Source organism: Pelodiscus sinensis, chromosome 1 (assembly GCF_049634645.1).
Source record: "Pelodiscus sinensis isolate JC-2024 chromosome 1, ASM4963464v1, whole genome shotgun sequence".
NCBI lineage: Eukaryota > Metazoa > Chordata > Testudines > Trionychidae > Pelodiscus > Pelodiscus sinensis.
This window is the reverse complement of record NC_134711.1, coordinates 85,742,179-85,765,259: the sequence shown is the minus strand read 5'-3', so window position 1 is coordinate 85,765,259 and position 23,081 is coordinate 85,742,179. Positions and strand designations below refer to the sequence as shown.

The 23,081-nt window shown below is 47.2% G+C and overlaps 2 protein-coding genes across 2 annotated transcripts in view; one reads left to right on the top strand and one right to left on the bottom strand.

The window, feature by feature from the left end:
• Nucleotides 1-1,797: 1,797 nt before the first annotated feature.
• Nucleotides 1,798-22,979, bottom strand: ERP27 (endoplasmic reticulum protein 27). The gene is made up of 7 exons (XM_006125920.3): nucleotides 21,634-22,979; nucleotides 21,213-21,313; nucleotides 18,050-18,187; nucleotides 14,240-14,356; nucleotides 11,914-12,039; nucleotides 3,442-3,639; nucleotides 1,798-2,061 (listed from the first exon to the last, which is right to left on the bottom strand). The coding sequence occupies exons 1-7, from the start codon at nucleotides 21,926-21,928 to the stop codon at nucleotides 2,023-2,025; spliced, it is 1,014 nt and encodes a 337-aa protein (XP_006125982.3). The 5' UTR covers nucleotides 21,929-22,979; the 3' UTR covers nucleotides 1,798-2,022.
• Nucleotides 11,207-23,081, top strand: part of PDE6H (phosphodiesterase 6H) — a 42,336-nt gene continuing 30,461 nt past the window's right edge. The window contains exon 1 of the mRNA XM_075934541.1: nucleotides 11,207-11,327. Coding sequence (XP_075790656.1) covers nucleotides 11,295-11,327 — 33 coding nt within the window. The 5' untranslated portion in view covers nucleotides 11,207-11,294. The remainder of the gene's footprint in view (nucleotides 11,328-23,081) is intronic.

The window sequence follows — 23,081 nt, the reverse complement described above, 5'->3', positions numbered from 1 at the left end:
GTCTGATGTTGACCTTCATAGAGACTTCACTTTATAGTCCAGTTGGCAGGGGGCCAGAATGCTCCCTACTTGGGTCAGTGGGGCTCTCTGGAAGTGGTAACCAGTGTTCCCTCTAAGCTGCATGGCAGCACAGCTTCACAGGTGATTATTCAGCCCCATCCAGTTAGTCAGCTCCATGCAGAGAGCCCACAGCTTAGAGGAAATACTGGTGGTGACATGTCTATGCTGCTCCTAGGCAGAAAAACAGCCATGGAGGCTCCATGCACTGCCCCTGCCCTGCCCTGCCCTGCTTGCTGGCTCTACAGCTCCCATTGTCCAGGAACCACAGCCAATTAGTTGTGAGGGCGGTGCCTGTGGGCATGAGGGCCTAGGAGTCATAGGGTCCTGGCAGCTGCTTTCTGAGAACCATGGTAAATATTATCAGGACTTTGCACCCCACCTCCCTACCCCAGCCTGGAGTCTCTTTCCACACCCAAACTAGGGATGTTAGTGAGTAGTCAACTATCTGATAAGCAAATCAGATAGTCAAGTAGCCACTCAACTAGTCACTACCCGCCACTTGCTTCTTCTATCAGTGGGGAAACGGTGCGAGCAGGGACTGCTTCAGCTGGGTCCCCTGGAGACAGGGGCTGCTTCCCAGCAGTGTCCTCTATACCTTTCCCCCACCCCCCACTGGGCAGCACACTGTAGACAGTGCTGGAGAGAACCAGCTTTTAAAGGGCTGCTGGACTCAGCGCGAGCCAGGACAAAGCAGTCCCAGTCACGCTCATCACTGCACCTCTGCCTTTTAAACCTAGTAAGAGCCTAGCAGCTCTTACTACATTTAAAATGCAGAGCAGCAGCGCAAGTGGCTCTAGAACTAGCTCCTGGAGCTACCTCCACTGCAGCTCCGCACAGCAGCGCTTATCGACTACTCGTATAGTCGATACAAATTTTATCAACTATACGATTAGCCAGATCATCACATTTTAACATCCTTACCACAGAGCCCATGCCCCCATCCCAGAACCCATACCTCTTCCCACACTCTATCCCCCTGCCTCAGCCTGGAGCCCCCTCGCACACTCCAAACTCTTAGTTAACCAGAATATTTGACTAATCAGCACCCTCCTTTCTCCTAACATAACAGATAACATGCCAGATAACAAAGCTTTTTCAGTATCTAAGTCAAAGGTAGGGCACTCTGAATATAGGTTGAGTAACATGATTTACTTAGTGATCTGACTAGTTAGATACAGCAAGGTTGTTTAAATCCAGATCAAAGAGAAAGCTGAACCTTTTTTAAAAAGAGATATTTAGGTTTATTACTTAAATTAAGATAAATAAACACACAAATTTGGGGAATTCAATTTCTGCTTTATTTAGTAAAACATAATATTGTAGGTCATGCAGCCTCAGGCAACAAATCAGCTCCGAGACCCAGAGAGAAATATAAGCAGTGCTTTTTTTGTGATGGTACTGTCCGGTACGCAGTACAAGCACCTCCAGACGCAGTACCGGTACCTCCAGTCAGAGCTCAACAACTTTTCCCCTGGAGTACCGGCACCTTTTTTTTTTTTTTTTTTTTACAAAAAAAAGCACTGGATATAAGGGAATCTCAACGGGGTACCAATTAAGGGGGCTGAGACAGAGTCATCAGGGAAACAGACATGCCCATCTCTGCATAAACTGCAAAGCATGTTTTTGACACTGCAGTTTCATCATATTGCCCCTTGTGCTACCTATGGCAACTGACAGTGGGAGCCCAGAAGGACCAATGCAGTACAGTGCCATGGCTCCTGGAGCATTACGATGAGAGGGGGCTGACCTGGCAAGTGAGAAGTAGACAGAGATACCTAAAAAGGAGAAAGAGCAACTATGTAAATGGAATGGAGAAAGGTTGATCATGGTTGACTTGGCCTCATATTCTCATTGTCCCAGGGCCTCCAGAGATGTTGGGACACAGTGAATGCTTCTTACACTGAGTGCAGGGGCACTGAGCACAGTTTTCCACGGTGTTCTATCAGGTGACTCAGAGGGGAGTCAGAGCTCCGTCTTCTCCTCTGGGCTGGGATCTTCTTTCTAAAATACAGGAGGGGCAAGAAAGCTGGGTTGATACCATCATGGTTTTCATCAAAGAGATAAAGAGTGCATCTGCACAGCCAGGCTTAATTCAAAATAAGCTACGCAAATTGAGTTATGTCAATTGTGTAGTTTATTTGTAAATAGCTTATTTCAAAATTGGAGGCATCTACTGTACACAGCACTTATTTTGAAATAGAGCATTCTTCCTCCAACTTCCCTTACCCCTTGTACAATGAGGGTTACAGGAGTCGGAGGAAGAAGTCCTCCAGCTTGACAGTATTTCGACATTATTTCAAAATAACTGCCTGCTGTGTAGATGCGGACTAAGTTATTTCAAAATAATGTTGCTGTGTAGATGTACCCAAAGGGAGAACAATATTTAAATTCTTGCTTCAGCAGCCTGTGTTGCCTAATTATCCCCATCCCATTTTAGTAGCCCACAGTTACTTTCAGGGGGCATCACATGCCATAGGCTCTGTGGCTCTTAGTGCAGCAAGTTAAGCCATCATAAAAGCAATAGATGCTTTAGACTGAATGAAAATGAAGGTTAATCCCCTCCCTTCACAGCAGGGTGGTGATCCAGCTCAGGCAGATTTGACCCAATTTTGAATACTTTTATCTGAAAGGTTTTTGGTGAATTTCCAATCTAAAACCACCCTCTGTCTCCTGGGCCCCCATAAAGCTATATTCAGGGCCCAAACACATTCACTTCTGCTACTGATCCCTGCATCTTGATGCAGCCCTTACTCTCCATCTCACCAAGGACTGCTCTCAGGAAGGGAAATGGCTTCCTTAAATGAGACTAGTCCTGAAGTCATGGAGGGAACATGACACCTTCTTGCTCTTGGGCTATAAGGTAAAAGTTGGGGAAGACAGGGGCTCTCCAAACCCAGTCTGCTGTACAATTCCTGAGACCTGATGCCCAAGAGTGATGGAAGAAATGACAGAGGCGAGAAAGTTTCAGAGAACTCAGACTGTCCTGCTCAGAAACATGTGAGCAGTAATGCTCTCCCACATACAGGCAGTCCCCAGGTTACATGGATCTGACTTACATCGGATCCCTACTTACAAACGGGGTGAGGCAACCCCGCACTAGCTGCTTCCCCCCAGCAGACCAGGGAGACGCGAAGCTATCGCCCCTCCCCAGCAGACCAGGGAGACGCGGAGCGGCTTTTCTCAGCAGACACCTCAGCTTGAGAATAAAGGACTGAGGGAAGAGAGGTGTGGGAGAATAAAACTGAGCTCTGGAGAAATGTTTGGCTAGAGTTTCCCCTACAATATGTACCAGTTCCGACTTACATACAAATTCAACTTAAGAACAAACCTACAGTCCCTATCTTGTACGTAACCCGGGGATTGCCTGTACTAGCCACTCACCATTTGCTTTCGCTCTAAGAAGCCATTGCAGAAGTCCCGTACATGCTCCACTGAGACCTCATCCAGGGGCAGCACATCCTGCTTCTCATCTGGGGTATGGAATATAGCCAGAGCTGGCAGCTGGGACTTCTTCAGGTTGAAGAACGACATCACACGTCCATTGCCCTTCACATTGCTGTCCACCAGGATAAAAAGAATCTGCATCGGAGAGAAAGCAAACTAGAGATCCTGAAGGAGAATGGACACACATGCTCACACAAATGGTACGTCTACACTTGCCCCCTAGTTTGGACTAGGAAGGCAAATGAAGCATACCGAAATTGCTAATGAAGCGCGGGATTTAAATACTCCTCGTGCAATGAGGAGTAAGAGTTAATTCGAGGGAAGGGTTTTGGATCAGACTACTGCGTCTACACGCGGCGAGTTAATTTGGGCTACCGGCATTTTAAAATGGCGCTGGCCGCGAATATGCTAATCAAGCGCAGGATATTTAAATCCCGTGCTTCATTAGAAACTTCGGTATGCTTCATTTGCCTCCCTAGTCTGAACTAGGGGGCAAGTGTAGACATACCCAGAGATACTACTGTAATGAACTGTCCGTAGATGCTAGATCTCTATAGCCACACTCCTGCTTTTCGAGGGTTGAGAGTGCTACTGGAATCCTGCTGGCCTCTCAAAGGCTGTCAGCCTGGCAGAGAATGCAGTTGCCACAGAAACAACAACCATCTTGCCTCTTTATCCAGCCCTGCATGGAGAACAGCACTACAATGTCCAGCCAAACCTGGAGCAGCGTACAGTCTATTCTTTATACCAGATTTATGGAACAGTTGGAGACCACGTTTATTATACATGTAATAAATAGAGCCCTGTAGGTTTGCGGAGAGCCACTTTATATCCACAGGTATCTGCATCTTTGGAGGTGGATGTGGATATCCACTGCCCATTTTTGTGGATTCAGATACAAATGTAGTATCTAAAACCCTGCACATTTGCAGATGTCTGTTTTATATCCATGGGTATCTGCAACCAGGGACGTGCATGTGAATATCCGCAAATCATTTTTGCAGATGCAGATACAAATTTTGTATTTGTGCAGAGCCCTTGTAATAAATCCCCCTTATCCTTGGTGGTTTCATGTTTGCTTTCTATAGACATTTGAGCATTCAAGCTGGACTACTCCTGAAAAGAGCATTTTTTGCTCAAATTGTCACTCAAAAACTAATTCCTAATTGTGGGCCAAACCCTCAGCTAGTGTAAATTAACAAGCTCCATTGAAGTCAATACCAGTCTATATCAGCTATATAGTCAATCATAAACTAAAAATTAATGCTGTGCTGGTTAGTTATAGTATATAACTCATGTATTGTTATGCTTCCATTCCCTGAAGACCTCTCAACCATCAAACCTGCTTATGTATGGCAGAAGTTATCACTATGTACACAAATGGCCAAAATATGTAATGGCTATGTTTTCTTCAGTGCTGCAGCATAACTGACACATTGTAATTATTATTATTTATTATGATCATAAAATGTATTTCTAAGATTGTTTTCTCGCTCTGTGAATCAAAAGAAGCTGTTTTGCAATCGCGTGCAGTGTGTTTCCACACACTTATGCAATAACTACAGACATATGTGCTCAAATGATACCAATTTATATTGCACACAAAGAATATGTCTTTTACACTTAACTCCTTACATCTCTATCTCTGTGGAATGACAATGCTGAGTTCTCATTAATGTAACCATACTGGAACCCCTTTCAAAAGCAGCATTTGAATGGAGGAAGCAAAGTAAAATGACAAATTGTTTAAAATGAGGCAGTCTGTTAGATTCACATAGCTTCTTCAGCAGTTCCCTCCAGTATTCTGTCACACAGTAATGTGGTCTGCTTACTGGCCCAGTGAAGTTGTCAATAACCTCAAACTCATATGTTGTTAAATTATCCAATAATTCATCACAGTTCTTTTCAGAAATTACAGAAAGCCAGGCATCAAGCCAAACCTGTTACTATGGCCTCTGACAGATCCAGTGTGAGGCTAGCTCTGAAAATGTCCTTGCATTTTTCAACAAGTGATCCTCGGGGGAAAAATTCTTCAGCATTTTCACAAGGCATCCGTTTAAAAGATCACTCTGTGTCCATAAAAATCTATCTTGGTAGAAGTCCCTAAAAGTTATCTTCACTCTTGTTCAAGTGCTTCTTCAAGACATCCAACTTTGATATTGCTGCTGGGAAAATGAGTTGTTAGAATCATCTAAAACTGAAAGACCATTCTCCTATTAAGCGTTGTGCTGTCAAGTAGCAGCATGCTTCAGTTTTCAAGCATGCTGTTGAACCTCTGGCTATCTTTATGCAGTGTCTCCAGATGAGCTGGATATCTATATTTTGAAGTCTGGTATTAAATGCAGAAGTGCATCAATTACATAGCTGAGGAAGATGGAGATTATTGGTGTATGATACTTCAAGGGTAGACATCTACTCTGCTTTTGCTGGTCTTTGTTCCAAAGAAAGAAAATAGCAAAAGAGGGCAGTCCTTTTCTTCAGTGTTTGACTGAATTTCAGCTACCTGATGGGAACATATTTTATGATTCTGAGGCTATGTCTACACTGCAGAGCTTTTCTGGGATACCAGAGGTATCTCAGAAAAGCTCTGCCGTGTCCAAGAAATGTGTCCGCTTTTTCAGAACAAGTATCAGAGAGGTAGCCATTTTAGTTTGAAACTGCATAAATAATGTGAAGTCCTGTGGCACCTTATAAACGAAGGATATGTCTACACTACAAAGTTAATTCGAACTAACAAACATTAGTTCGAACTAACTTTGATAGGCGCTACACTAGCGCTCCGCTAGTTCGAACTTAATTCGAACTAGCGGAGCGCTTAGTTCGAACTAGGTAAACCTCATTCCACGAGGACTAAGCCTAGTTCGAACTTACTAGTTCGAATTAAGGGCTGTGTATCCCCTTAATTCAAACTAGTGGGAGGCTAGCCCCCCCCAGCTTTCCCTGGTGGCCACTCTGGCCAACACCAGGGAAACTCGTATGCCCCCCTCCCGGACCCCTTAAAGGGGCACAGGCTAGCTACGGTGCCCGTGCCAGGTGCAAGCCTGCCAGCACCCAGCCAGCAGACCCTGCAATTGGCACGGCTCGAGCCAGCCACCTGATGCCCCCCAGCCCTCCCCCTCTTCCTGGGACCAGGCTGGCGGCTCCCAGAAGCTTGCCCAAGACCGCAAGAGGCGGGCACCCGCCTGGTCTAGTGCAGACATTGTGGACCTCGTCCATGACTTCCGCACTAGGCACAGGAAAGCGGCCATCTAGGGCAGGAGAGCTGCCAGCCTGGCCAGCCAGGAGCAGGTTTGCATGAAAATCAAGGTAGTCCACTGAGATCCCCGACCCTGACCCCTGAGCTTAGAATGGCTGTACTGGGTCAGACCAAAGGTCCATGTAGCCCAGTAGCCTGTCTGCCGACAGCAGCCAACCCTAGGGACCCTGGAGGGGATGGACCAAAGACAGCAACCAAGCCATTTTCTCGTGCCATCCCTCTCCAGCCTTCCACAAACTTCGGGCAGGGACACCACTCCTACCCCCTGGCTAATACCACTCCATGGACCCAACCTCCATGAATTGATCTCACTTCTCTTTAAACTCTGTTCTAGTTCCAGCCTTCACAGCCTCCTGCAGCAAGGAGTTCCACAGGTTGACTATTTGCTTTGTGAAGAACAACTTTCTGTTATTAGTTTGAAGCCTGCTACCCATTCCTTTCCTTTGGTGTCCTCTAGTCCTTCTATTATGGGAACTATTGAAGAACTTTTCTGTATGCACCCTCTCCACCCCACTCGTGCTTTTATAGACCTCTATCATATCCCCCCTCAGTCTCCTCTTTTCTAATCTGAAAAGTCCCAGTCTCTTTAGCCTCTCTTCATATGGGACCTGTTCCAAACCCCTCATCATTGTAGTTGCCCTCCCCTCTCCCACCCTCTCTCTTCCCCTCTTCCACCTCCTTTTCCCAGTCTCCCCAAGTTTTGTTCAATAAAGAGAGATTCTATTTTTGAACACAATTGTCCTTTATTTTGTACATCAGGAAGGGGGGCTAGGGAGGGGTAAGTGGAAGGAGGTGAGGGAGGAATGGGGTACGAGCCCCCGATGGGGAGGACTGTGGGCTTCTGGGTGTGGAAGCTCTCCTGCAGCCCCCCAATTGCCCCCTCTCTCCAGATGGCAGCCTGCGGCAAGTGCAGCCGGGCTGATGGCCGAGTGGTGTGATGTGCCCAGTGTGGGTACTCCGGGCACTCCAAGCCAGGACTGGTTTTCAAGTGGGGCACCCCGGAGAACTGTCTGTCCGGGGTGGGGGTCGGGACCCCTTAAGCACAGCCCTCGGCTAGCCTGAGACAGCATCTCCACGCTCTAAGTCCTCCTCTGATGCCCTGCCGGCACTGCTTCCAGCCATCCTTAAGCCCTGTTCAGGGTCCACTTAATGTGGACATGCTAGTTCGAATTAGCAAAACGCTAATTCGAACTAGTTTTTAGTTCTAGACGCGTTAGTTCGAATTAGCTTAGTTCGAATTAACTAATTCGAATTAAGTTAGTTCGAATTAGCGCTGGAGTGTAGGCATACCCATACAGTGTAGCCTGCCTCGGAAACAAAGTACATTGGAGCCTTTGTTGTCATCCAAGAAATTGCACAAGGTTAACCAGCAAGATCTCTTGCCCCAGGTCCATATTCTGATCCATGCACATGCCAGAAGGAATGTTATGACAACAGCTATGCCGTCATTTTTGCACCATACTCCAAGCTTCTCCCCTGAAGTGAGGTTATCCTTTCTTGCTCCCTATCATCTTCTTGAGAACATCTGCATCCAACTAATATTTCTTTATGAATTTCACAAGTGGTTCTCCAGCTGTAAATGGCACATTGTATTCACCTCCCATAGATACAAAACCATTCTCCTCCAAGACACCTGAAAAATCTGGCACTATATGGTGTTTTGGCAGTGCTTCTCCAAACTGACATAGGGTTGACATGTAGTGGCAATAGTAAAATCACTGTTGAAGCTCATATAGTGGATATGTTTTGATCCTCATCTGCTCTCTGTCACCACTCAGACGTGCTTTTCAAAATTTGTGGATAAGTAACACACCTCCTCTCTTTTCTCTGTGACTTACCACTGATTGAACATCTGATTTCCTCTTCCAGCACTTTACAATCTTCAGATTCCACTCTAAAACTATATATATATATATATGTACCGTAACAATAACCTGGCAGCTACGTCGTATCAGCTGAAAGCAATTCAAGATGCTGCCTCAGAATGTCTCCATTGGGCTTGGGGTACTTCAGGCCCTCTCTACTGGAGGATCCCAGCCAATCACTAAATGGGTCCCCAGCTGAAGCCTGAATTTCCTCTGAATTGAACAAGAAAGGTCCTTGCATTGGAGATGATACATGCTAGCAGTGATGGATGAGTGGCTTCTTTTCTTCCAGTCAGCGGTGTCCTCTTCATCCTCTGATAGGTCCAGTCAGCACCGGGGTCGTCTTCTCCTCCTTCTCCAGTCAGTCTGGTTAGTAGCAGGGTCTTCTTCCTAGACTGTCTGGGCATCAGCAACGGAATGCAGCCTCTTGTTTCTTCCTTACCTGGTGGGTTCAGTCGGCAGCAGTGGATTATTACAGTTTGAGATTCACTGATTTAAAGTCACCTGAATTCTTTGCTCATTTTCATTTTCTGCCATTTTTTGTTCCACCCCATATGTCTGGAGCAGCTTCCCAGCTGACATAGCCAAAGCTTCTGCACTCCTGAAGCTTTCAGATAGAACAGCCAGTCATGCTCTACTTAAACTTGGTTTGGTCTGTGTTCTGCTGAGGTTTATTTTGTTTCTCTGGTTGTTTTTTCCTTTGTTCCATCTCCTGCCTTAGGGACCTGTTGTGAGTTCAGACACTCCTCCAAGCCACAGTTCCTTCCCTACTCCCTGCTTGCTACTCAGGGCTTGTCATTTACTGCTGGCCTGTAGCAATAGTAAATCACTTACACACACCCTCTTCACCCATGCTGACTCAGCTTCTCTGGCCAGCTGGTCAGAGGCGGAACCAAAGCTCTGCTCATGCTTCTTTCAACCCACCACTCTCTGTTAATCCACTCTGGGAAGAAAGTAGGCAGGCAAGATGCCCTGTTTACTCCTTTATGTCAGACCCCAAGCCCAGGTAGCCCAGTAGGGATGCAATCAATGGTTTTTGCTCCTTCCTAGTCCTTCCTTTGTGGGGGCATGTTGGCCAGGTCACCATCTAGCTCTTTGCCATGAAGCCCTAGTGTACAACTCTGGCACTGCATACATAAAATAAAATCATAACAACAATAAATAATAGGTCAGATCCTGAAATCTTCCCTTTGTTTTCACTCAGGCAAATGCTCATTGACTCTGATGGGAGTCCTGCCTAATGAGGCTACTAAAAACTGAGTGAGGACATCAGGACTTGGCTCTCTAAACTCTCTGGATCTCAGGACAACATTTGGAAAAATGCCTTGTGAATTCACTTTCCAAGTCAGACTTCACATTAGCTTGGAGCTGGGCATGTCACATGAATAGAAAACTGGCTGCAGGGCCCTACTCAAGGCTAATGATGGTAAACAGCAGTGCTGAAATAGAAGAGATGTCTAAGGGTTTGTTCCAGGGATCGGTGTTATGGCTATGCCATTCGGAGCTGCATATGAAGAAACATCATATAATTGAGGAAAGAGGTAACAGCTCTCTCCTGGTGGCTGTGCTCTTGGTAGCCCCAATTCTTTTCAGCTTTCAGACCCTCCCACAGAAAACCCTTCCAAAGGGTTTCAGCTCAACCTCTTCCTCAGTGTTGGTTTCTTCCCCCAACTTGTCTGCCATGCCCAAGACTCCCTACTGCTGTCAGGTCTGCCTCCTAACCAGTTCCATATCATGCACTCCTATCCAGCCCAACTGCAGGCTAAGAACCAACCTCAGGAAGGTAGGTTGTTTGGGGAGTGCTTTTCTGCCACCAGGAGGGTAGCTGGCCATGGGGAGAGAGGAGAAATCTGTCTATGGCATCCTCCACCATGAGAAATCTGTTCAGCGCTCTCAGGGGATCCACCTGCAAATCCCTTCAAATAGCAAATTCACAGGTCTTTATTACCTGGCAACAGGCAAGAGTGATATGAGCTGAAAAAACAATGTGGCATAACTGCTATTTGGCCATTTTGACAAGACTTTTCAGCAACCAAAAGCTGCATACCCAGAGCTCACTTGTTACTCCACTGGAATGTGGCCATTGCTGGGATGAAAGGCAGCAGCTGTTTTTCATTCCCACAACAAAACATGCCAGCAAGAGGCGCATAATATGCAGCTGGAACCACAGGGCAGATGTTAGAGAGGCAAGGTGTATTGGGCACCTTCCCTAGAAGATCATGGACTGGAGAAGGGTGAGCAGATCGGTTCCCTTTCTCTTGGACTGTCACCTACTGCCACTTGCTTCTTCCACTACTTCTCTTCTCCGCTCACCTGGCCTCATTCCACTCTGGGCATCTGTGATGGGGCGGTCCAGCCCCGCACTGGCCAAGGGGGGAGCCAGCTGGCCTGCTGGGCTGTGCTGGTCCCGCCCCTGCAGCAGCGCTGGGCATGCTCCAACTGCAGGCCAGGTATAAAGGCCAGGGAAACAGCTCAGTTAGGGCTGGCCTCCGGGGAGGGAGGAGCTCCTGCCCAGCCTTCAGAGCCACAGCTGGACCTGCCGCCGGAGCAAGAGCTGCCGGGACTGCCACCATTGCCGCTACCATTCCTGGGCCAAGCACGACTGCAACACCAACCCTGGGGGGCAGCCCGCCCTGCTGTGGTGGACAACCCCGTCGCTGCTGCCCCAGATGCTGGACCTGCCACCAGCCCAGCGTCTACAGGTGGGGTCTCCATCGACCACGGGGCTGGGGTAGGAAGCAACCTAGGGCAAGGGGCAGGAAACACCCTGGTGGGCTTGGTGTGTTTTGGGGTGAACTCCCTGCTGAGACAGTGGTGGGAACCACCCACCACTAATAGGGCCCTGGGTTGGGGTCCAGTGGAGAAGGAGGGCCTGGATCCCCCTACCCCATCCACCCAGAGCATGGACTAGGCACCAGGGCCTGCTTTGACCTTGGACTAGGCCTCCGGGCCTGGAAGTGTACGGTCCAACCCCAGGGCCGAGCAGTACGGGGTGGGGGCACCCTGCGACAGCATCACTGTTCCCTGTAACCTGGGCACTTGTGCAGCTGCTCAGGAGTAATTCAAATGCCACTTAGTTGATTGGTAGGGTACCCACAGCTAGGTGTTTTGTTTGTCTGGGTGCACATAAATTATTTCACACATGGATTGAAAAATCTGCACATGGAGGGGAAGGTTAGAGGGAACATTGCTGGACACATAGGGTGACTTCTTCCTGGGGAAAGTCACTGTTCTTCCCTCTTAAATAATCCTCTTTGGTGGCCTTGCCTCTCCTCCTTTGGAACTCACCTGTCCTCGGAAGAGTTCCGCTGCTTCCCGGTATCTGTGCATTCGCTCTGTATGCTCCTGGGAGCTCTTGTCGGTGAAGAGGAGGAGGTGAATCTGGACCGGACTGCTGAACAGACCTATTGCAGTCTGACAAAGAGAAATGTGCCACCAGCAGGCACAGAGACACCACGATTAGGAATAGTAAATTGCTGCATGATTGGAGTCCCAAATCTCAACGGCGCAGCTGAACTCGCTCTACAAATCACAGCCCTGCCAGGTTCTCAGTTCAAAGTCAAAGGCTGGAGGAGCTGAAGTTTGGTCCCTGGAGGCTCCCAAAGTCATAGCTTGGGGGATCCCCAAGCCAGGGATCTGGGGACCCTGGGGCTGAGGCTTGTGGGAAAGAGGAGATGTTCAGGGAGAGGGCAGAGAGACAGTCTGGGGACAGCAAGCTGAAGTCCAGAGGGGCAAGATCAGGAATTGGAAAGCCAGCCCAATAGGCTAGCTCTTGGGGTGCCCAAGTAACTGGGATCATAGGGAAGTAGGGGTTGCAAGGGACTGAAGTCTGGAAGGCCTGGGAGTCAGGGACTTGGGGAGTTCATGGAGTTAACCAGGAAGGCTTCTCTGGTACTTGTTTCCTTGTTTTAAAATTAGCTTTCAGTGTTGGGGATATGCCCTAAAATAGAAACTCTCTTGGCTCACCACTGTGTGAGCAGGACAGCTGAGAGTGCAGAGAGTTAATTCTCTATCCGCAGTTCTTCAGGAAGAAATGGTTTGAACACCCTCCCCCCAAAGGAAGGGAGCAAGTAGGCAGCACACACTGGGCCACTGTGAAGACACCCTGGGTTGGCACTGCCAATAGTATTTTTGCACAGTCTCCAGTTTGTGGGCAAATTGTCATCTGACTTTTCCTCCCATCCATTTCCTGAAGTGCCATAGCCGCTCCCTCAAACCAAACAGAAGTTTGGCGAGCCTGTCTCTGACCTGCAGCCTCCCCATGTGCCACTCCAGACCACAGAGGCAGCCTGTGTAAATGCTCTGCCAGTACTTCTGTGAAGAGGAGGAAAGAGTGAGCTAATTAATACGGAGAGGGTCAGGGAGTGCATTCCTGTTACACCTGGGAGCACCAGGTCTCAGGTAGTGTGGGAGGGCCTACATACCAGGAGCTTCGCCTTCTTAGCCTAATTTCCAGTGGTCTTTTGTCCACCCCATAACACCTGTGCATGATGCGGCCTGGAGGGTGCGAAAAGTGAAGGCTGAAATGGTGGGGGCTGCAGGTCAAGAGTGAGAGGTTTTGGAAGTCCCTGAGGGAAGAGACAGGACTGGAAAAGCAGGAGGTGATGTGGCAGTGAAGAGGGCAGGTGTCTGCTGACATTATGAGGGCCCAAAGAATGGAAGGTAGGCAATTCTGCAGGGCTCGCTTTGATCCAGGTGGCCTCATATTATTTGGGCCTAGAATATACTTAAAATAAATTAGTTTTCTGATATATTTGAGAGCCTAGAATAAATAGTTAACTACAAGAAGGCAGAGCTGGGTGAGTCCCAGGACTGGGCTGGCAGAAGGCCCACCAGGGCACAAATATGATGCACCACTGAGCTGTGCCGTGGCCTAAGGAAGGAAACATGGGCACTCCAAGTCAGATTTGAGATGGATGGGCTAAGTAGTTTGAGGGGTGGGAGGCAGGAAGAAGGGCGAGGGATTGAATCAAAGGAATAATGCTGCAGGTCCAGACTGAAGTACATCTGCCGAGCTGTAAGACGGAGGGCAGGACTCAAATAATACATAATTAGCCAGTAGAACTCACTGCCACAGGATACCTTTGAAGCCAGTAGCTTAGGACATTTATATGGAAAATGAGAACATCCACAGCTAAGTTAGATTGTATGTGGACATTTGATAAGGGATAGAATCATGTGTCAGAGCTTAAGCCATCTACTAATTGATCAGAGATAGGAAAAAAATTCCCAGTGGAAAATCATCTACCAGGTTTCTTGAGCCGTCTCTGAAGCAGCTGCTATTGTCCACTTTCGGTGATAATATAGTGGTGAAGGGGGACTACAGGTCTGATTCAGTATGGTGATCCCTTTGCTCCAATGACCAGAGGGGGTCATTGCCTGTCAGGAATGAGAGGTAATGGTAGAACTGTGCACATGGCTCCTTGCTGCACTGTACTCTGCCCGACAACAGTTAGGGTACGTCTACACTAGTCCGAACTAGGGATGCAGTGTAGACGTACCCTTACTGACCCTATCATCCTCCAAAGTCTGAATAACTGAAAAACCAGCAAACCAGACAAAGCATAAGGGAAGGCTAGGTAGGGCCGGGGGTATTATGAGATTTCCTAGTTACCACAGGGTTGTACTCTGTCACCAGTCGCAGCTCATTGATCTTAATGAAACGGCTCATCTTGGTAACATCGATTTCTTTGCCATCAGTGATTTCCAGATCTTGACGTTTGTTATCCACCTACAGTGATGCAAAGAAGCCAAAAATCACGGCTGTTTTCCATTCAGTACCCCTTCCCTGCCCATGGGCAGGCACACACAAATACTCCAGTGTACCTAGACACTTGCGGATGCCTTCACACACACAACTTTCACCACTTGAAACTCTCTTTGGAATCATGGGCCTACCAATCTGCCTTTGTGCTGCTCTTACCATCTTGCTCTTTCTCCCAGTCTTTTGCTCAAGCTCCCCAGAACAGGACAAAGTCATGGAACAGTAGGAAACACTAAGGTGCCTGACAACCCTGTTTTGTCAACTCATACTCCACCGGAGCCAGGGGGATTAGCTAACAATCTCTCTGGAGGTTCTGGGGAGACATTAAATAAATCCAACTCCCTTCATTGCTTTCAACTTCTCCTTTAAAAAAGATCATCTGCTTAATTCATTATTACTAAAAGTAATAAACACAGGCACAGGCCTGTGTGCATTTCCTGGAAACATTGTGCAAACAGGAAATCTCTCCAATAAAGAGAGGAATTTTTCCAATACAGCTGAGAGAAAATCAGACCTTGCAAAGACCGTTTATAGCAAGGGAACAATCCCTCCCCTCCCTATTTCCCTCCCTTTCATCACTATCTGGAAGCGGTTTTATTGAGAGTTTCTTTAGCTGTCTTCCCAGCAAACAGGGAGAAAAGGAAAACATCAAACCACTGACCCCCAAAGTATAACAGCTACACGTGCATTTACATTCCAGATTAAATCAATAAATTGGACTGTGGAGCGATTGAATAGTAGAGTATAGCTGATTCCTTTGGAATTTAATTGCTTTTTCCAAACATGCTATGCTAGGCTCATGCAACTGGTATCCACATCCATGTCTCATATTTTATTAAAGATGTCGGCTCACCTCACCCTTTTAATGCGTATGTTAGCTTTTCGGTGTGCAGGCATGTAACCCTTTTTTCCATGCCCTGGTCACTGTCACTGTGTCTTTGGGTATGTCTGATTCTACATCGCTTTTAGTGACAAGGCCTGTCGCTAAATGTCAGCATGTGAGAACAATGTTTGTTGGCACTTTTGTCAAGAAAATACTTCCACTCTCACCAGGGGGGTTCACTTTGCTCACAGGAGAGTACTCCTGCAGGCAAAGCAGCGTTCACACTTTCACTTGACATGTCAAAACTTTGTCCTTTATGAGGATAGGCTTTTTTAAGCCCCCGTGAATGACAAACGTTTTGTTGATCAAGTGCAAGTGGAGACATAGCCTATGACCCAGTGTGTTGCTATGCTCCCGTAAGCTCCTGAAATCAAAGGGCATGATACTTCTTTCTATTACACCAATGTAAATCAAGGATAAGGGCACTGAAGTCAGTGGAGTCTCATTAGTGCAATGCAAATAAAATGCAAACAGACCCTTGGGGCTAATCCAAAGTCTATCAAAGCGAAGGCAAAGGCTCCCATTTACTTCAGAGAGTTTTGGGTTGCAACCTATTGATTCTCATTTTTGAGCAATCATATTCAGATATACTCTTGGATTATGCAAAGGCTGCATCGCTACAAAAAAAGTCTGTATTTAATGGTTTATCTCAGACCCAAATGGCTCTGTCACGCCCCGCCTACATAAGATATAATTACCTCAATTAATTATGTCCTTTTTCCATTGAGCAAGCCAGGCCCTCAGCTGGCACCGATCAACATAGCTCTATTGGCTTCAACAGAGCAACACCAATTTATACCAGCTGAGGCGCTGGCCCAGGAGTATAGTCACTGTGGTTTAAGTTTTGTACCCTTTATGGTGTTTCCGTGCTATGAAAAATAAAGGAACATTGTTTTATGGTCTTTGATTAATGACTGTCTTTTTGGATTGTCTGCCTGTCTTTCCAGCCCTCAGATGAATATTTTATTCCAAGTTACTGTTCCAGTTGCTTTTAAAAAAATCAGATTCCACTCCTACACACTTATTCTGAAAAAAAAATCTAATTAATTTAAGCTTATTTTTGTGAGGAGAAATCTTACAAGCAAATTGCTGGTCAAAATTAATTCTGGTTTGAGTGTTCAATCTGCTTTTTTTCTTCATTAAATTATGTTTCACTTGCAAAAGTGGAAGAAGCATGAATTGGGAAGATTTTATTTAATGTGAATTGTTTCAAATGTCATGCAATTTCCTCTATCAAACAGCTTCCCATCTTAATTATCCTTGATTTCCCCACTCATTGCTAAAACAAAAGAACTTTAAATGTCATTGGAAGAAAATGATTATGAGTATCAACCCATAGTAGAGATAAGTGTTATTTCAATTTGTAGCACTTGCTGACAGTAAATCCAGTGTAAACAGATCTTGCATGATACTAACTCATTCTCTTTTGCACAGAAGGGAGAGAGATCTAGCTACATTGTATGACTAGAGTATTAATAAAGCACCTGAACTAAGCTCAGGATATGATTAAAGCAGGCAGAGAACACAAAGGGGACTTTACGGCATCTTTGCACCTCTTTAATTCTGAGGCCAGCAGGGGACTGGAATAGTCCCTGGGGCATCTCTAATTTTATATGCTGAAAAACCTGTCTATGGGCTATTATGGCAGCCCAGAATCGCCAGAGCAAACTGTGCTCTGACCCACTCTCCTGCCTGATCCAAATATACTTTGCTCTTCCCCCAGCCACTTGGCTGTCTTGTGCCTACATCAAGGACTTCAAGGGCATGAGGGAAACTCCCACATGCCATGGGTATACCTGAATAAGAAAAACTGCCCACTGTTGTAGGCCCCTGTATACCTGCAGAGCGGATGTACATGGACATCAGGGAACCCTGCAATCAATGCCTTTCTAACGATGCCTCAGATCAGGACATGCTTTACCAGAGAGCCTCAGGGCACTAAACAACGTGTACACAATAACATTGTCTGTCTTAGATATTTATCGGGCACCAAGACAACATCTAGACTCAACACCAATAAACATGTACATTCAAAACACTGTACAAACAATTCCCAATGTATCAAGCCTCCCTGCCCTTGTGTACGCCAACCTTTTCTCATTTTTCCACCACCATGAACACCAGGTGAGCTCCTCCAGTGATAGAAACAGTGGGAGCTCTAGGGAACAGAAGTCACCTGTGGCTGACACTGTTGCACTGTTACTTCCATGGCTTCTTCTACACTTGTTCTGGCCAGGGCAGACAATACAATAGTAAAAATGCCGGTGCCTTATTTTACTGGATCTTCTGCCATTGAAGGAACTGCACTGGGATTAGTAATGGTGGGAAATGGGCAAGTGTAGACACAGTCCCTTGCCCCTAGCTAGATAACTCTTATCTGCATTTTATAGATAGGGAAACAGCAGCACAGAGAGACATGTGATTTGCCCAATACCACACAGTGAAGGAGCTGTGAATCAAACCCAAATTCCTGGATGTGTCTACAAACTGTTCCTGAATGAAAGTGTCTCAACACTAGTCAATCAGCTTTGAAGATTTTTCCACAGGGTTTTAGTTCACCCCTTGAACAGTTACAGGATCCTACACAAAATGCAGAAATGAATGGGAGCCTCAGTCCCTCTCCTTCTCCATGGTAGCAGAAACTGTTGTCTATACCACCCTGAATTTGTTCTCTGATACCCAGGCAGGGATGAAAGGGGGACAATTTGGGATCTCACCACTGCAAAACTACTATCAGTGCCCTGAACAATACGGGCAGAAGCATGAGGCAGACGTACCAGGCGAAAGATGGAGATGGTATTGCTTGTGATGTTATAATGAGACAGCACCTCGGGGTTGGTGCTGAGTCCAAACTGCACCTCCTGGATATTTTCTGCCACAACGTGGAAGTTTGAAACTTCTGGTCTCTCTAATTCCTGAAGGAGTGGAAGAAACAGTTGAAAAGAAGAAGGAAGACAGACATGGAGGGAAGGAGAGATGGACAAGAAGAGAGAGAAAGGGCATGATAAAACAAGAGAGAAGGAGAGAATACATAAGAGGGAGTCGAAAGGGAAGGAGGAGACGTAAAGAAAGAGAAAATAATATTAGAAGCAGCTTAAGTTACTCACCCAGGGACTTCTCCCTCTTGACATTGGCCAGATAGCTGCTTTGGCAGCAGCTGAGATTTGGAGGGGCTAACAGTGACATCTGGTGGCCGTTTAGCCTAGAACTGGTGCAAGCACTTTGCCATTCAAACCTCCAAGGCAAGGGAGGCTTCATTTCTATGCACTGCTCGAGCCTCCCCACCACAGCATATGTTCCCCATGCACCTCCCCACACCCCACTCACATCTTGCACAGTTATTTCAGTCTGGGTGCATGTCACTGTGGGGAGGGAGAAAGCTGGGGGTTAAGAAGTGACTGAGTGTCAGGGAGAGGGAATTGGGGAGGAGCCAGGGAAGCTGTGCTGAATACCAGGTACAGTACAGGAAAAATGAGCTGTGGGGTTCTGGGAGACTGTTGGGCATCAGAGAAGGAACTGAAGGATGGAGGGCTTGAAAGTGTGTATCTGAATCTACAACCTGACTGCGGAATGGGCACTGGGAGAAAGTTGAGGGGCTGGCTCCTTTAGCACCATCCATTTCCTCCTCCATAGTAATGAGTGCCGTCACTCTCCTTCATTTATTCTCTGTTCCCCCATATACACCATTCATTGTACAGCAGTGTGAGTGTGGGTGTATGAGTGTAAAAACAGGTTCTGCAATCTAATCCCCTTTGCTCCATACTCTTCCTCTCCATCAGTTTCTTCGGGTAGGTCTACACTAGCTCGGTAGGTAGGCAAATGAGGGCAACCGAAGTTGCAAATGAAGCCCGGGATTTAAATATCTCAGGCTTCATTTGCATCTTCCCGGGCGCCGCCATTTTTAAATCCCCCTTAGTCCAAACTCCGTGCAATATTTGGTGTTTTTCCTCAAAACCCCCAGTGCCTGCAGTCCTGTAATCATGTGAGATCTCAGCTCCCTTTAAAAAAATATGTCTAGTTCTCATGGTTGCAGAGAACAACTTGAAATGTGAACCCTAAAAGCTCAAAGACTATAGGGTGGATAAAAAGAACTTGAATGTACTTTTAACCCTGTGATTTTTAAGATGATCTCATGATTTTTTGAGGCTTGTCTATGATTTTTGAATTTTTGGGGATGGCAGCACTTAATATCTTTATGTTTCCCCCTAACAGGAATATTTCATACACTTCCACTAAATAGTATCCAATAAGTGTGGGTTAACTACTCTGAAGATGCCTGGAAATAGGCAACTTTAGAGGCATTTTGGATTCTTCTTTTCTTCTTTTCATAGCTGAGCATGAGGGATAGTCTGTCTAGCTATTTCCATTCCAATCCTCTTCCATTCTTCTCTCACTGTTATAGAATCATATTTATATGTAAGGCTGGAAAGGGCTTCGAGAAATCAGCAAGTCCAGCCCCTTTCATTGTGGCAGGACCAAGTAAATCTAGACCAGAGTTTCCCAAATGGTGTTCTGCGGAACCCCTGGGTTCTGTGAAGTGAAAATAGGGGTCAGAGAAAAAATTCCATTACAGCCTGAATTATTGTAATGGAATGGAATTTTCATTCATTTATGAATTTTATTGAAAACAATTTTCATTTGTGTTTGCCACGGTAAGTGTCCCTGGGTAATCCCAGCTTATCCAGAGAATGGGGACGATGATGTCACTACTCAGCGCTGCGCGCACAGTCAGTCAGAGGTTCCGCGCAGTCATTCAGGGGTTCCGCAAAATTCTTTCTAGTTCAAAAGGGTTCCGTGGCCAAATAAAACTGGGAAACACTGATCTAGACCATCTCTTACAGGTGTTTGTCCAGCCTGTTTTAAATACTCCAGTGATGAGGACTCTATGACCTTCCTTGGAAGCCTATTCTAGCACTTAACTATACTTACAGGTAAAAATGTTTCCTAATATCTAACCTAAGCCTTCCCTGCTGCAGATTAAGTCTGTTACTTCATCTCCTACCAACCATGGGCATGGAGAACAATAAACCAGCATCCTCTTTATACCAGCTCTTAACATATCAGAGGACTTTTATCAGGTCACCTCTGTCTTTCTCTCTCAAAACTAAACATGCACAGTTTTTTTTCAACCTTTCCTCACAGGTCAGATTTTCTAAACCTTTTTTTTTGGGGGGGGGGGGTGCTCTCCTTTGGGCTCTTTCCAATTTTTTCACATGCTTCTTAATTGTGGTGCCCAGAATTGGACACAGCATTCCCACTGGAGCTTTACCAGTGCCAAGTAGAACAGGACAATTACATCCTGTGCTTTACCTGCACAGCTCCTGTTAATTCACTCCCGATTACATTAGCCTTTTTGGCAGCCGCATCACACTGTCAACTCATATTCCCTAGCCCCCAGCTCCTTCTCAGCAGTACCACTACCAACACAGTTATTCCCCATTTTGTAGTTGGCAGGATCAGACCCTAGTCCAAAGAACTTGATTTTTCCTTCTTAACTGAAGTACTTTGCTCTTATCTTTATTGGATTTCATCAGTACAGTAAGGGTCCTGCAGATTTTAATCCCCCTGCCTTCCATTATGTAGTGGTCCCTTCTTAAATTCTATGACATATGATTCCCTCCATTCTTCCCTCTTTGCCACCTCAGTATTTCCCACCTTCCATTTCCTGCTCCTATAAGCTCCCCCCACTCTGCCCCCCTCGCCCCCCCATTAACCCATTGCCACTATGGAGTTCATAGGATGTTTACTCCTTCTTTCTGATCACTCTGCTTCTTTGTTATATGCCTGTCCCTTCTGCCCAGGTCTGTCTTTTCTATTTGAGTTGGAACTGGCTTTACTCTGTGTTTGTATAGCACCCTGCACAACAGGGCCCTAGTCCCAGGGGAATGCAAGCAATCAATAGTAACATAACCAGGGAGCTGAGAGATTATCTGAACAGACCTGGAAGAATCCAATGACGGCCACCTCAGCAGCACTGATGAAAGCTGATGTGGCTGCAGTATCTTTCAAAAGCACAGGTTTCTTTGCGCCTCCAGTGACTTCTGGAGAGAGCATGAGGAGGAAATGTCAGAATCTTATCAGGCATGGAGAGCAGCTCAGTGCTACCCCCATTCCCCTCCACCCCTACCACACACACGCACCCCACCTTCCTTCCTCTGTGCATGACAGATCTCTTGCCCTCTGAGTGCAGTGCCTCCTCCATGCATTCAGACTGACAGACCTCTTTGAGGGGACTCACAGCTCACACCCCTTCATCCACTGTGCATGCTGACCCCAGTGGCTCTTTTACCCTCAAAGAGCCTTCGATTTCTCTCACATGCCCCATTTGTCCACTGGCCTGACCACAGGGTTACTTTCTTACCAGGAGGCGTGGGGGTCTCCTCAGCACATCCTGAAGGGCAGTCCCAAATGAGGAGGGGAAAAAAGACACACCACAAGGCAGAGGTGTCCATTACCCTGATGTTTCTTCTCCTTACCGTGGACTCTGTTTTGGACTCTGCCTGGAAAGGTGACACGTCAGTGGTTTCTTGGTCAGGCGTGGCTCTCCCAACAGGGTGGGAAACTGAGCACCTGGCACTGGTGAAACCTTCAACTTTGGAAATAAAAGTCTGGCAGAAAGACAGGGTCCAGGTGCCTCTCTGCTCTGCACAGGCCATGGGGCTAATACAGAACAATTTGTCTCCAACACCTCTGCACTGAGAGATCACTTGGAGAGAGCAAGAGTGACCCCTGCTTCTCCTGGGGAGACATCCCCATGCTTCATGCTCTGGAAAGGCACAGGCTGGCGAGGGTACCCCATGCTGGCCCTAGGGAGCAGCCCCAGTCACCCCTTTCTTCTCAGCTCTGGGCACTCCTCCCCAGTTTTTTTCATCCCATCCTATATGAGACTGCCCCCTTCTCTGTGCACTAAGTACCCCCTGCAGGATGGCCAGTCAATCTGACCCCAGCATGACTCCTGGGGCAGCTGGCCCCTGTTATGGAAAATGAGGAGCAGATGCCTATAAATGCCAGGAAGGCCACATTAAAATTAAGTAGACACATAACATAGGAACACACGACTGTTAGAGTGGATCAGACCAGTGGGCAGGGCCGGATTAAGGCATGGGCTAGCCGGGCAGTTGCCTGGGGCATCAACCTATGGGGAGCGCCTGATGGCAGCTGTAAGGGGCGCACAGCGCACCTTACAGCTGCCATCAGGCGCCATGCGCCCGGCTCCCGGATCACGGGCTGCAGCAGCTCCCAGCGGCCACCCGGGGCAGGGGCCGCGTTAACCCCCACAGCGCCAGCCAGCAGCGCCCTTCCCCCCACGGCTGTGGGGCCCTGCACGGCCAGGCTCAGTCCGCCCTGGGTGGCCCCAGGCTGCACACCAGCGGCGGTAGCTGAGCTGGGCCGAGCAGGGCACGTGCGTCCTGCTGCCGCCTCCAGCTCCGTGTGCCCTCCCCCACACACCGGCGCGGGGGCAGGGCCGCGCATGCACCCTCCCCCAACCCAGGGCACAATTAACCTGTCTGCCCTGGGTGCCGGAATGGCTCGGTCCGGCCCTGCCAGTGGGCCACCTGCTCTGGTATCTTCTCTAATCGTGGCCCATACAAGAGGCTTTGAAGGAAGCTAAATTAGGGATCTATGAAATAGTTTTCCCACAGGAAAACTTCACCTTAAACGCCATCAGGGCTAGGCTGGTTTACATACTGAAGCATGAGGGTTATATCCCTTATGAGACACTCGGGATTTTTTCAGACCTTTCTCTATCCCTGAGTGCTATTTAGCCACACAATATTACAATGCTCGGCATGTGTGAAAGGCAGAGTG